General features: G+C 42.8%; 4 protein-coding genes across 5 annotated transcripts in view; 2 read left to right on the forward strand and 2 right to left on the reverse strand.

Moving 5' to 3' along the window:
- Positions 1-1,156: 1,156 nt before the first annotated feature.
- On the reverse strand, positions 1,157-2,002 carry LOC101759893 (ubiquitin-40S ribosomal protein S27a-1). The gene has a single exon (XM_004968611.3). The coding sequence runs from the start codon at positions 1,882-1,884 to the stop codon at positions 1,417-1,419; it is 468 nt and encodes a 155-aa protein (XP_004968668.1). The 5' UTR covers positions 1,885-2,002; the 3' UTR covers positions 1,157-1,416.
- Positions 2,003-2,179: 177 nt separating this feature from the next.
- LOC101759489 (craniofacial development protein 1) lies at positions 2,180-5,499 on the forward strand. Its single transcript, XM_004968610.4, has 5 exons — positions 2,180-2,352; positions 3,581-3,661; positions 4,298-4,422; positions 4,518-4,700; positions 5,004-5,499. Exons 1-5 carry the CDS (start codon positions 2,313-2,315, stop codon positions 5,373-5,375), a joined length of 801 nt encoding a protein of 266 aa, XP_004968667.1. The 5' UTR covers positions 2,180-2,312; the 3' UTR covers positions 5,376-5,499.
- A 342-nt stretch (positions 5,500-5,841) lies between these two features.
- LOC101756116 lies at positions 5,842-8,562 on the forward strand. Its single transcript, XM_014805294.2, has 8 exons — positions 5,842-5,853; positions 5,911-6,305; positions 7,331-7,430; positions 7,572-7,667; positions 7,747-7,799; positions 7,979-8,027; positions 8,116-8,163; positions 8,261-8,562. The coding sequence occupies exons 1-8, from the start codon at positions 5,842-5,844 to the stop codon at positions 8,354-8,356; spliced, it is 849 nt and encodes a 282-aa protein (XP_014660780.2). The 3' UTR covers positions 8,357-8,562.
- Positions 8,563-9,096: 534 nt separating this feature from the next.
- LOC101760312 (dihydrolipoyl dehydrogenase, mitochondrial) overlaps positions 9,097-12,279 on the reverse strand; it is a 5,451-nt gene continuing 2,268 nt past the window's right edge. Inside the window, exon 2 of one of the 2 annotated variants that reach the window (XM_004968612.4) lies at positions 9,097-10,563. In XM_004968612.4, the coding sequence (XP_004968669.1) occupies positions 9,313-10,563 (1,251 nt within the window). In that variant the 3' untranslated portion in view covers positions 9,097-9,312. Of the gene's footprint in view, positions 10,566-12,279 lie in introns of both variants that reach the window. The other variant, XM_022826975.1, reaches the window with a different exon arrangement.

Genomic DNA, 12,279 nt, shown 5'->3' on the forward strand with positions numbered 1-12,279 from the left:
AAGGTCAATGTGCTCGGAGCTCATCTGCTGATTTGTGTAGCGTACCAAGGTTGCACCAATTTCTTTGGATCTCAATTCTGCGCTTACCAAGGTCGAACGATTTCTTTGCTTCTCAAATCTGAATTGAGGGAAATCTACAGTGCAACACCACTAGTATAACGCAAGCAGCTTGCCGATCAAACAATAATCATGCATATTACCATTACTCGCCGATAATGGGAGTCAAGTATACAAAAGTTCCAACCAGGGAAATCCTCAAAGCATCCACGAATGACGCCATATTCTAAATGGAGTGCCTTTTCCAACCATACGACCCGCTTGGACCAATGCTATAAAATTCATCAGGAATTTAATCGAACGCAGCAATACTTGGTTAGTGGTTGCTGCTTGTAAGCCATCGTGTAAGAGCAAATGCAGTGCAACCAACCAACGAGTTCGCTCATCAGGCTTAATATACAACCACCAAAACTACCCAATGTTTCCAGAGCCGCAAAAGAAAATGGAAGTGAAATTGTCAGGAACACCAACACAGTAAAATTACATAAATTCTTGCAGTTACTCACAAACTTTATAAGCTTATAGATTCCTGCAGTTAAGAATACTGCTTTTACTTTCCTTTCCAATAGACAAAAAACATTTGGAATATAGGATTATCAGAGCAGCAGGACACAGGAATAGTACATTGATTATGAAGGGCATAACAGTGTCATCAACCCAGCATTTACTATGATAACCTTGAAGAGGGCTTTAAAATCCATCCAACATCCTCAACTGAACAATACAGAACTAACATGTTTCCAACTACACGATAACAAGCAGCAGAAGCACAACACTATTTTGCACCCAATAGAGTAGATCATCAACCTGACCTTGCAACATTCCGTAAGCTAACATAACTAACTCCCAATAGAGTAGATCATCAACCTGACCTTGCAACATTTCGTAAGCTAACTTAGGCAACAAATCTTTTACAAATCAGTTAGTGAGCATACCATATTGCACCCTATCATGTCTATCACCGACCTTGCAACATTTCTTATGCTAACATAACTAAACTAGGCATAAAGCTTTTTGCAAGCTATCAGCAAGTGAGCATACCCACAAAAAAAGATTGAAAACTACAGTGACATGTTATCATATCAATCACACACGGCAATACACAAACTACTGACCCAGGGACCAATATTACATCAACATCGAGCACATAGTATAGGATTAACACAAACATAATTGGAATTCAACAGTGCTTGATAGGATCCATAACGACACGATATCATCAAAACCAAAAGTAAGCATCACCATAAGAGATGCAGGAGTTCTGTTCCAAGAAAACTACTTTAACATGCGACAAAAAAGAAAATTATCATCTAGCAAGACTTTCCATTTTCCTTCTCCCCAACATAACAGCGGAGCACCCTACGCCTGCTGGTTGTAGACGTAGGTGAGGCCGCACTTACCGCAGTAGTGGCGGTCGAAGTGGTTGGCCATGAAGGTTCCCGCGCCGCACTCGGCGTTGGGGCATTCCTTGCGGAGGCGGGTAACCTTGCCGGTGGCGTCGTCGACCTTGTAGAACTGGAGCACGGCGAGCTTTACCTTCTTGTGCTTGTGCTTGATCTTCTTGGGCTTGGTGTACGTCTTCTTCTTGCGCTTCTTGGCCCCTCCCCTGAGGCGGAGCACCAGGTGCAGCGTCGACTCCTTCTGGATGTTGTAGTCGGCGAGCGTGCGGCCATCCTCGAGCTGCTTGCCGGCGAAGATGAGGCGCTGCTGGTCCGGCGGGATGCCCTCCTTGTCCTGGATCTTGGCCTTCACGTTGTCGATGGTGTCCGAGGACTCCACCTCCAGTGTGATGGTCTTCCCCGTCAGGGTCTTCACGAAGATCTGCATCTTGGCAGGCGCGCCCTTCCCGGCGGCGGCCGCCCTTACCTGAGGTGGAGGAGGGGGAGGCGCTGGTTCTCGCCTGCGGCGGCGGGGTGGAGTGGTGTGGTCGACTAGGGTTTCGGTGGGGAGAGAGAGATGACGGTTTTATAGCTGGAGTGAGTTTTCCTGCGGCGTTGGATTCGGGAGGGTTTGGATCGGACGGCGGATATATGGGCCGACGTGGACTGCGATTGGGCCGCATGGGCTTTCACCTTTTACTAACGTGCGTGTCCCTTCCGGTTGGGCTGGGCCTTGTACTTCTCTTCACCAAATTCGCTTTCTCTCCCTTGTCTCTCTCCCTCTCTCGTTGCGGCGACACCTCCGCTTCCGCCGCCCGAGCAGACGCCGAAGCCAACAACCGCCGTCCGCCGGGGACGCGAGGGATTGATTCGGGGATGGCGTCGACGAGCTCCGCCGGAGACGCGGGCGGCTCAGGTACGAAGCCCTAACCGAATCCTTGGCACACGAATGCTTAGCTCGGTTTCATTGGATTGGACTTCCTCGTAAGGGAAAGAAGGGGGGATTTACTGTTAGATGCTGCGCTCTTTGTTGGGTTTGCGCCTCCAATTCCAGCGTTGGTGCTGAGATCTTCCCCTTTCTGGTTCGTGAGAAGCATCTGCGCGCGGCTTGTAGTCGTGTACGGTTCTCGATAAGATTACTGTTCATGTGTTTTTTTTTCTTGGTGTAGTAGGCGCATTAGGATTGGTTAATCTATGTGCAATCTTCGCCATTAGATTCTTGACAGTTAAGGGAAGCAATAGTTTGTCCTGCCATGCATGCGGGAACCGGGAATCCTACGGTAATCCTGATTTTGGTAGAAACAGAGGACTGCTCGTAGTCGTAGGATATGTCTGCAATTTTATCTTCTTAGTAATCCTGATGCAGGAATGCAGACTGTTCATAGGATAAGCCTTTCCATTAGATTCCTACCCGTTCATGGAATCAACAGTTTGTCCTACCATGCATGTGGAAATTCTGAAGTAATCCTGATTTTGATACTTTTGAAACAAAAATACGATAATTGTAGATAGCAGTTTTACATTTTCAGATGCAAGGACTAATTTTGATGCATGGCTCCTAGGTAGTAGGTAGGATGAGATAACATCTTGAAATGCTTTAAAAGTGTTCCTGGTCCTTTCGGTGTGATCTTTGAAGAATCCTGCAAGTGTGGTTTCGTTGGAACAGGCAGTTCAAATGCCTGCCGCAAAAATGGATAATTTTTATTTAGAAGAGTTGAGAGGTGACTGTTTTCGATGCCTGCCAAATGGATAATATATGCACGGTTAGTTGGCACTAATCCTGTTACCTTCATCATACCTTTTTTCACAAATGGAGGAGTAAACAGTATTGTAGACATGAGACTAAGAAACCGCACATCTCACGCACAGAAAGAACTCCCTAAATAGGATAAGAAAACTGTTCAAAAGATTTGGTCAGATAACTTTTTAATCTTTTAAGTCAAAATGGATGCATGATATTTGGAGTGTAAATTTGGCGAAAACATACCAAAAAACAGTTTTATTAAAAAGGACAACAACTATAATGCAGCTAATGCCTAGAGACTAGTCAGACCCCCGAACATTTTTCTGGTGGCAGTGGGATAATTTGTGTTTTGTTTAGAGGCTCTGTGAATGTACATTTTCTGTTATGTGTTTTGGTTCAGGGTCAAAAGGTGTGGTTCCAGATGAAACTCTTACCAGTTCTGCAAATGCCAGTAGCTCACATCAAGAGTCTCATGATGTTGGTATGTACACTTCTTGTATCCCCATGCTTGAATTGCTCCACTGTTTTTCAGAATAATGTTGTGCTTTTGCACACATGAATCAGAAACTATCCATTTATATATTTGTGTCAGAAGATTTAAATTGTGATGTGTATACAGGATGTGGACCAGTCATACTGCAATTGTAATTTTCATGCATGTTTGATGGTAATTCAGGAGACTGTGATTTCTGTTCTTTTCACTGGATATTATAAATTAGTAACCATCTGACTCTTAGTTAATGTATGTTAGTTTCCTTTTTTTCCCCCAGTGATGATCTATTTATCGAAACCATCAATACTGTAGCTTTGTTTAGCTACTGAGAAGTGGTCATGGGTATAAGGAAACTTAAGCATAAGTGGAAGAACTTTGAAAGCTACATTATATCTGAAAATAAGCATACATGAGGTGGTATGGGACACCTGTTAACTCAGAAGCTGGCATTATGTGATATATCAATGAACTTGTGGTGCACATGCTCCATAGATTTTGTTTTAGACAGCACAGTGTAACATGCCAGTCATATTTGATCCTTGTGCACATGCTGTCATTATTATTTGATCATTTTCTTCATTAAAATTAAACACATAGCCTCAAACATTTTTTCTTCTCTCACAGGCACAAAATCACGTGTGGAGGATATTTGGAAGAAAATGAACAGTGGATTACCTAATAAGATGCCCACACCTATGATGACCAAGTTCAGTAATACAGCAAAAGAAAAGAAAAATAAGCCAACAAATGTGAGTAATGTTGTATCAATCTAAGCAGCAATGATTTATCTGATGTTTAGATTTTCATAGTTATATTTACCTTTCAGAATTTTCTTTTCCTGTAGAAGAATTGGATGACTGTTCTAGGCCTTTCGCCTAGTAATGCTTCTACTGCCAATCAAAGCCCCCAAAATGGGCAGCAACAGGCACAACATGAAACGAGTGAGGATGCCAAAAAACTTGCAGCAGCTGCCCTTGTAGCTGCCAAAAATGCTGCTGCTGTGGCATCTGGAAGAGGGAAAGTGGAGGTAAATTTGAAGCATCAACATCAAACATCTTTCCTATTTATTACTGGGTTTTTTTACAATAGAATTTCATCAGTGATATAAAGAAAAATATAATGGCACAGGGCTTTATAATATCTTGTTCACATGTTATGTGCTATTCCTTGTCCATTTATTTGAATCTTACTTTAGTCCAACTGGACTAAAACTTGAGAATACCTATAATCTTGGATTAGCATTGGCTCCACAATTACGGACATAGATGACAAACTTCAGTTTGCACAATTTATTCACCTGGTAATCTTCTACCTTTGAATGATCAAACAGATCACTGAGGTAAGGGACTTTGCTGGCAAGGACATTGAAATCAAGAAATTGGTTGATGCTAATTCCAAGGAGGCAATCGAGAAGGCTAAGGCAGGCGGTGCTGCCCCCTCCGCTGTCGACAACATCCTCGAGCAGATACGTAAGAAGCAGAAGCTGAGTGTCCTGGACAAGACGAAGAAAGACTGGGGAGAGTACAAGGAAGAGAAGGGCGTGGAGGAGGAGCTTGACGCCTACAAGAAGAGCTCGAACCAGTACCTCGACAAGCAATCGTTCCTGCAGCGAGCCGATTACCGTGAGTTTGAGCGCGAGCGGGATGCTCGGCTGTCCATGATGGCTAAACGGAAAACTGATATGCGTGAGGATAATGCGTAGGCTTGGAATGTGCCGACTTTGGAAAGATCTTTCTCCACTGCTCTGTTGTCGACATTCTTTTGAGATAATGATAGACACTAATTTCTCAATTGCATTGCAGTCCCATTCGATCTGTTGTTTTTCCCCCTTTTTCTTTGAGTTTGAATTGTTTGATTGTGAATGAAGAATATGCATGTGCATATGCCAGTCTGTCCATCCACTCATGAGTAGAGAGGCTGTGTTTGGCAACGTTACTGGGAAACTCTGACGAAACAGCAGCAGGGACCGACCTCAGAAAACTTGAGGTAAAAATGGTTAATGCGACTGGTTACAATAACAGAACGATTTGAACAATCAAGATATCCTTTTCTCTCTCTCCTTTACAATCTTTTCGCATCAGAAAATGAACGTCTGTGCTTTGAATCTGTTGGTTAATTTGTTAATTCAACCTGTTGATCTATCATCATGTGCATATGCCGGCCTGCCCATGAGTATGAATGTCCGTGCTGTCGCTAGTGTGCCAAAGCTGCTCGCGTCAGTTACTGAAACCTGAAAGCTCCGCCTGAGCTACCCCCAAGACGCCAAGTGCTGTCCTAGCAGCCCATTGAATATTCTTGTGGTCGCCGCGAGACAGTGGCCGCGCAGCCATTCAACCACGCACACGGCACGCACACGGGAGAGAGAGGGAGCAGCCATGGCCGCCGCCTTGTACTACCACCCGGCCGCCGGGAAGGCGGGCCTCGAGGCGGTGGCCGCGTCCTCGCCGTCGCTGGCCCTGCGGCCGTCGCAGAGCAAGGTGCTGTGCGTGGGCAGCAGCCGGTGGTGGATGAGGAGGAGGAGATGGGAGGGGAAGGCGAGCGGCATCAGCATCAGCAGCAGCAGCAGCAGGGCGAGAGCAAGGGCGAGGCCTGCCTTGTTCTCTCCCGTCGCCATGGAGTGGCAGGAGTGCACGTACGTGTGTCTTTCCTCCTAATTCTGCCTGATTCCTCGCAACCCATGTCAAATTCTTGGGACGCTTCACCAATCTGAGTGTGTTCCTGCGCTTGTGGGTTGAATTCATGCAACATTCTGGATGGTTCCCAAGGAGGGAAACTATGAATTTCTTTTTTCCTGTGGGGTTCTCAGGTCTTGATTGGTTGACTAGGAGAAATCACCCGAGCTCACTTCTGCTTGCTGAATTCGAATCACGAAAATTTAGTGTTTGCTTGAAGAGGAGCAAACACTAAATGTGATTTATGCTGTGCATGGATTGGTAATTAGTAGGGTGAGAGGTGTAGTATTAGCAGCCATGCACCGTGGTCCATGGAAGCAGCAATGAATAATTTCTGCTATCTTGAGATGGATAAGGCCCAGTAGAAGCCGCTTGCATTGGATAGGACTAGATTTTGCTGGCCCCCCAAGTTATGGATGCTACTTATCACATACGCCATACCCAAAATGTATGTGTGACTCATAAAGCTCTCTCTCGTCTTGTCATGAGGAAGAAACTATTTGTTGGGGACAAAATTTTGCACTTTGGCTATGGCTTGATGCAAGAAATGTTGATGCGTACTTTCATCAATAGGAAAAGCTTCTAGAATCTAGATAGATGTGGCCATGTTAAGTATCTCTCTCTCTCAAATAAAAAAGTCTAACCACCATTTATAAACATATAGAAGTTAGATTACAACCAATATGGTCATTCTAACTTGTGTCATACTTGGTTTGAAAAAAAAATATACTAATATGTGCCTGCTGAGCACTTTATTGGATGATCTTGAATTTTGATTAAAAAATTCTGCATATACATTTTTTTTCTCCTTCAAAAGAGAAATCATGACATGGTTTTCTTAAACTTGTATAAATGTCAACTAGGAAGTTCACTGTGCAATAACCATCTTATGCAATTTACCTGCTTGACTGCAGTAGATGAAATAAATTTGTTCATTAACTTATGCTACATTTTGAATTTTGACTGAATATTGTCTTGGCAACAGGACTGAACTTGAAGTTGATGTTCCATGTTCGGTTGCCTATCAGTGTTACTCAGAACGTGAGAGCATTCCTCAGTGGATGCCATTCATCTCATCTGTCAAGGTTAATATTGTTCGCTATATTAGAAACAATACTGATATATGTTAATGTCATTCTTGTGTACATATCCTTTTCACTAGCTTGGCTTTGCATGCATTTTGCCTCTTTTCTGAAGTACATGGTTACGCAAATGATTATTTACAGGTCCTGGAAGATAAACCAGATCTTTCACGCTGGAGTCTGAAGTATGAGGTATTTGGTCGGAATGTAGAATTCTCTTGGCTTGCTCGAAATATGACGGTAAGTAGCTTATATGACAAGGCTCCTACAAGTTTAGCTGTCAATATTCAGTCTCAATGACATCACTTCTGCCTGTCAGCCAACTAAAAATCAAAAGATCCATTGGCGGTCTCTTGAAGGCCTTCCTAATAGGTAACTCTTCAAAAAATAAAAATCCAGTTGTTGCATACGTATATTACTCCTGTTATTAATGCTTATGTTCTCTACAATATATTTCCCACATGGTTGGCTTACTTCTTATACTAAAATATTTTGAAAATCATCCATGGTAGAAACTTGAAAGCTAACATAACCAAATTTGCTTGTTGCAGAGGCGCTGTTCGCTTCTTCCCTAAAAGCCCATCCTCTTGTAGAGTACAAGTGAGCGAGTCCTGTGAATTCTTTCGTAACCAAAAAACTGTTATATGAGACTATAATACATTATTATTCCTTTGATTGTTGATTGCAGTTGACTGTGGCGTATGAGATTCCTGAAATTTTGGCTCCGGTTGGATCAGTAAGTGCCTAAGTGGCATGTTCACACGTCATGTGCTCGTTGCTATATGCCAACAGATGCTGCAAATCCTTAAATTGATCAAACCATCATTCACCAGGCACTGAAACCATTCATGGAAGGCTTACTTCTTAAAGGTCTAGAACGCTTTGCGGCGTATGCAAAGGAGCGTAACAGCAAGATCCCTCAGCCTTGACGATCGTTCCTCGTCTGCGTTCAATGCTAGATTTCAAGAATTTGATCAGTTTCATTCCAGTGAAGCATGATGATCCCAGAAGATGAAAAGATTATGGTTGCATATTGTCACTGCAGATGTAGTGAAAATAATGTACCTGACAGAGGAATTCAGAGTGAATATCATGGCCCATATAAAGCTTGAGTTCGGCTCTTATTGTCACGTTATTTATCATTTTGTTTTTTTGCCGTTATAATCATGCTTCTTGGTTCAGGTGCCATCCCAACCAAATGCACCAACCAGCCGCGAGAGAAATGCACCTTCAAAGTGCCTACATATGTTTTGAGTCCAATAAGTCGAATCTTATATGCTTAGCATTCGAGTCTCAACCACACCACAAAGGTACGCTAAGCACCATTAGTCTACAGATATCTTACAAGCAAGGAAAGTTTTTCTGCAATCATCTCATGTTTATATAGTTAGAAGTAGAGTAACCCTTATAAGTAACCTCCTATGAACGCCAGCGGCCATGTCAGTTCAACTAACAGAATGCACCTATTGGAGTTCCAGCCAAATTGATTCAGCACTGACAGCTTCACGTAAAAACAGATTTAACTGGATATGAAATAAAAAATGAAATAGAAGATAGGCGTGTCTACAGCCTGAAGTGGTCGGCAATATACAGAACAAATGAAGCTGTACCATAATATTAATCTGCACCGCACCACAGGTACTAGATGTAAGAAATAAATCGAGCTTCGTTTCACAGAGACACAGAAATATCAGGATATTATTGTGATGCATATAGCAGATAAGCAAAATGAAACAGATTGCTATAAGATGGGGCAACTGGCAAGGGTCAATTCACAGTATTGCCAACAAAACGAAATGACAATCAGAGGCCTTTTGGTCCCAATAATCCAAAATTAACATCCTGAGCCAACAGTTTGGATGGTGAGGAAACAAAAAACCAGAAATCATATGTGGATGGCCTTTGAGAAGGTTTGTAGGCAAGCCTCCTTGAGGGCCTCGCTCACAGTGGGATGCGCGTGGCAAGTGCGGGCAACGTCCTCGCTTGATGCTCCATACTGCAAGGCGAGCACAGCTTCGTGGATGATTTCACCAGCATTGGGTGCCATTATGTGCACACCGAGAATCTTGTCGGTTTCCTTCTCAGCCACCACCTTGACAATCCCCTCAGCATCGTCAATGGCCTTCGCACGGCTGTTAGCCAGAAGTGGGAATTTGCCGACGCGGTAGGCGATTCCTAGAGCCTTCACCTGCTCCTCAGTCTTGCCAACAGATGCAACCTCTGGATGTGTGTAGACCACACCAGGAACTGTGTCATAGTCAACATGGCCTTCCTTTCCAGCAATGAACTCGACGCATGCTACACCATCTTCTTCAGCTTTATGGGCAAGCATGGGCCCAGGGATGGCATCCCCAATTGCATAGACTCCCTTCACATTGGTCATGAAGCGCTTATCAACAAGGATCCTGCCAGCCTTGTCTGTCTCAACACCAAGAGTTTCCAGCCCAATCCCAGAAGTAAATGGGGTTCTGCCAGCAGAGACAAGGACAACATCTGCTTCAAGGATGGTCTGCTCACCACCAGCTGCAGGTTCAAGTGTCAGCTTTACGCCATCTCCACTGGTATCACACCCGACAACCTTTGTCTTGAGCATGAACTTGAACTTCTGCTTCTCCAACATGCGCTGGAACTGCTTCCTGACCTCGCCATCCATTGATGGTACTATATCTGGCGCAAATTCAACAACAGTGACCTCTGAACCAAGGCGGTTCCAGACTGAACCCATCTCAAGGCCAATATAACCTGCTCCAATTACCACCAGTTTCTTTGGGATCTCTGACAAGCACAAAGCACCGGTAGATGAAACAACTTTCTTCTCATCAATTGTGATTCCAGGAAGTGATTTTACGTCAGACCCAGTTGCAATGATTATGTTTTTGCCTTTGACAACAGTGTTGCCACCATCAATCAAATCAACTGACACTTCTGAGGGGGAAGCCAATTTCCCAAAGCCTTTAACGTAAGTCACCTTGTTCTTCTTAAAGAGCCCTTCAATCCCTTTTGTTAGCCCTGTCACAGCCTTGTCTTTCTGAGCCATCATGGCTGGGAGGTCCACTTCCAGATTTGAGAACTTGACTCCATGGTGTGCAAAAGAACTCTTTGCTTCGTGGTACATATGTGATGAGTGCAAAAGAGCCTGAGATACAAAATCGGAAACATGGATAAATTAGAAGTGTTCCAAACGAAGCAAGTCCATAGAAGATAAATCAGCAAAGCAGATAATTCCCTAGAGGAAAATGGTACACATAGAACCAATAGAAGAACTGCAAAGATTTTTGGATACAAGATAATGAAAAAGGAGATTTAAATCACTAGGTTGATTATCCAAGGGAAATACTACAGAAATCTTACATTGCAGTTGTATGAAGTATCGGCTTTTAAGCAAGAGGTTAAGATCCCATGTAGTGAGGTTACGAATAAACAAAAAAAATGTCTGGTTCAAGATTGATATTTATTGAATTGAGCCTGACTCATATTGTGTAGACACAGATTTACATGTGTGGTGCTTATCTCCCACAAAAGAGAAAATATTCAACATCTCTTAGCACATGAACAGTACTCTAGTTAAAAGAGGACCAATACAAAGTCGTTTAATCATTTATGCAGTATTATATAGATGGTAAAAGCAGGTTCAAGGCATCAAAACTGAAAGTATGAATAGCTTATTATAACGCTTATTAAGTTATAACTATCAGAAGTAGCGCAACTCATTAGGGTCATCTGGTATATTCAGTCACAAAAGGTAGTTAAGAAACAGATCATAAGAAAAGGATAGCTAAACTAAAACTAGAAAATAGAAATACTATGACTAAAGCGCAAAATATGCTCCTCAGTTCAACTAAACCACAGTCCAATGGTATATGATTATGGACCAAAAACAAACCTAAATGCTGCCAACAAGGCCAACTACAGCAGACTAGCAGAAGCAAACTGATGCTAAGGTATAATCGAAATAAATATTATTGAATAAGCATAGATTTATTTTTCATATCAGTTGCTTATGTGGATCTGACAGAGAAGTGTGTGTAAATAAAATTGAGATAGGTACTCAACTTGGTTCACAATATTTGTCTGCAACAAATGCAAATATACCAAGGAAAAGCATTAAGTCATGGAGAAATAACAAGAAATGAAAACATATACCCCTACGAAGGGGCATGCCATAATAATTTAATCTCTTCCATATCATTCGAGTAGGTGTAAAGTGGAAGATTGCAATAATCCTTTATCTTTGTTTATACACAACCAAGTTCTTTTAGTTCGATGCAAGTTGGGGTAGGTAGAAATGAAACCCACAGGAGCCACAAAAAAGGACTCTGGACAAATGCTGCAATATGGAGAGTATTGAAGATGATACATGGGAAAATACACTGCTACTTTTTTAGACTTCATATAGAAGCAGATGCTATCCAGGCAGATTTCAATGTGGCAGAGTTGCAAAAGGACAGCAGAAATAAAGCAGAAGACCACTAATCATGAGGATGACAGAAGATGGTTGTGGATTTGGAACACTGATTTGCATAGCAATCACGCATATATTATCGATACATTGACAGAATTAAGATACTTAGAGTAACACTGCGCTTTTTTTTAGATTTTTATTATAGAAGCAGAGGCTAACCAGACAGATTCCAAGGAGACAATTCCAAATGAGGAGCAGAAACAAAGCAGAACACCTCTCACCCAAGGATGGCTATACTGGGCAGTGGATTTGGAATCCCAATTTGTACACCAAGCAGGCATGTACTATAGCAGTGCACCTCAAGCCCTAACCGTACATTGCAAAAGTAGTCCCTAATCAGCACTACACCCCCTCGAGAACCAAGGTGCAGACGCTTAACACCACGCAGGT

Source organism: Setaria italica, chromosome V (assembly GCF_000263155.2).
Source record: "Setaria italica strain Yugu1 chromosome V, Setaria_italica_v2.0, whole genome shotgun sequence".
NCBI lineage: Eukaryota > Viridiplantae > Streptophyta > Magnoliopsida > Poales > Poaceae > Setaria > Setaria italica.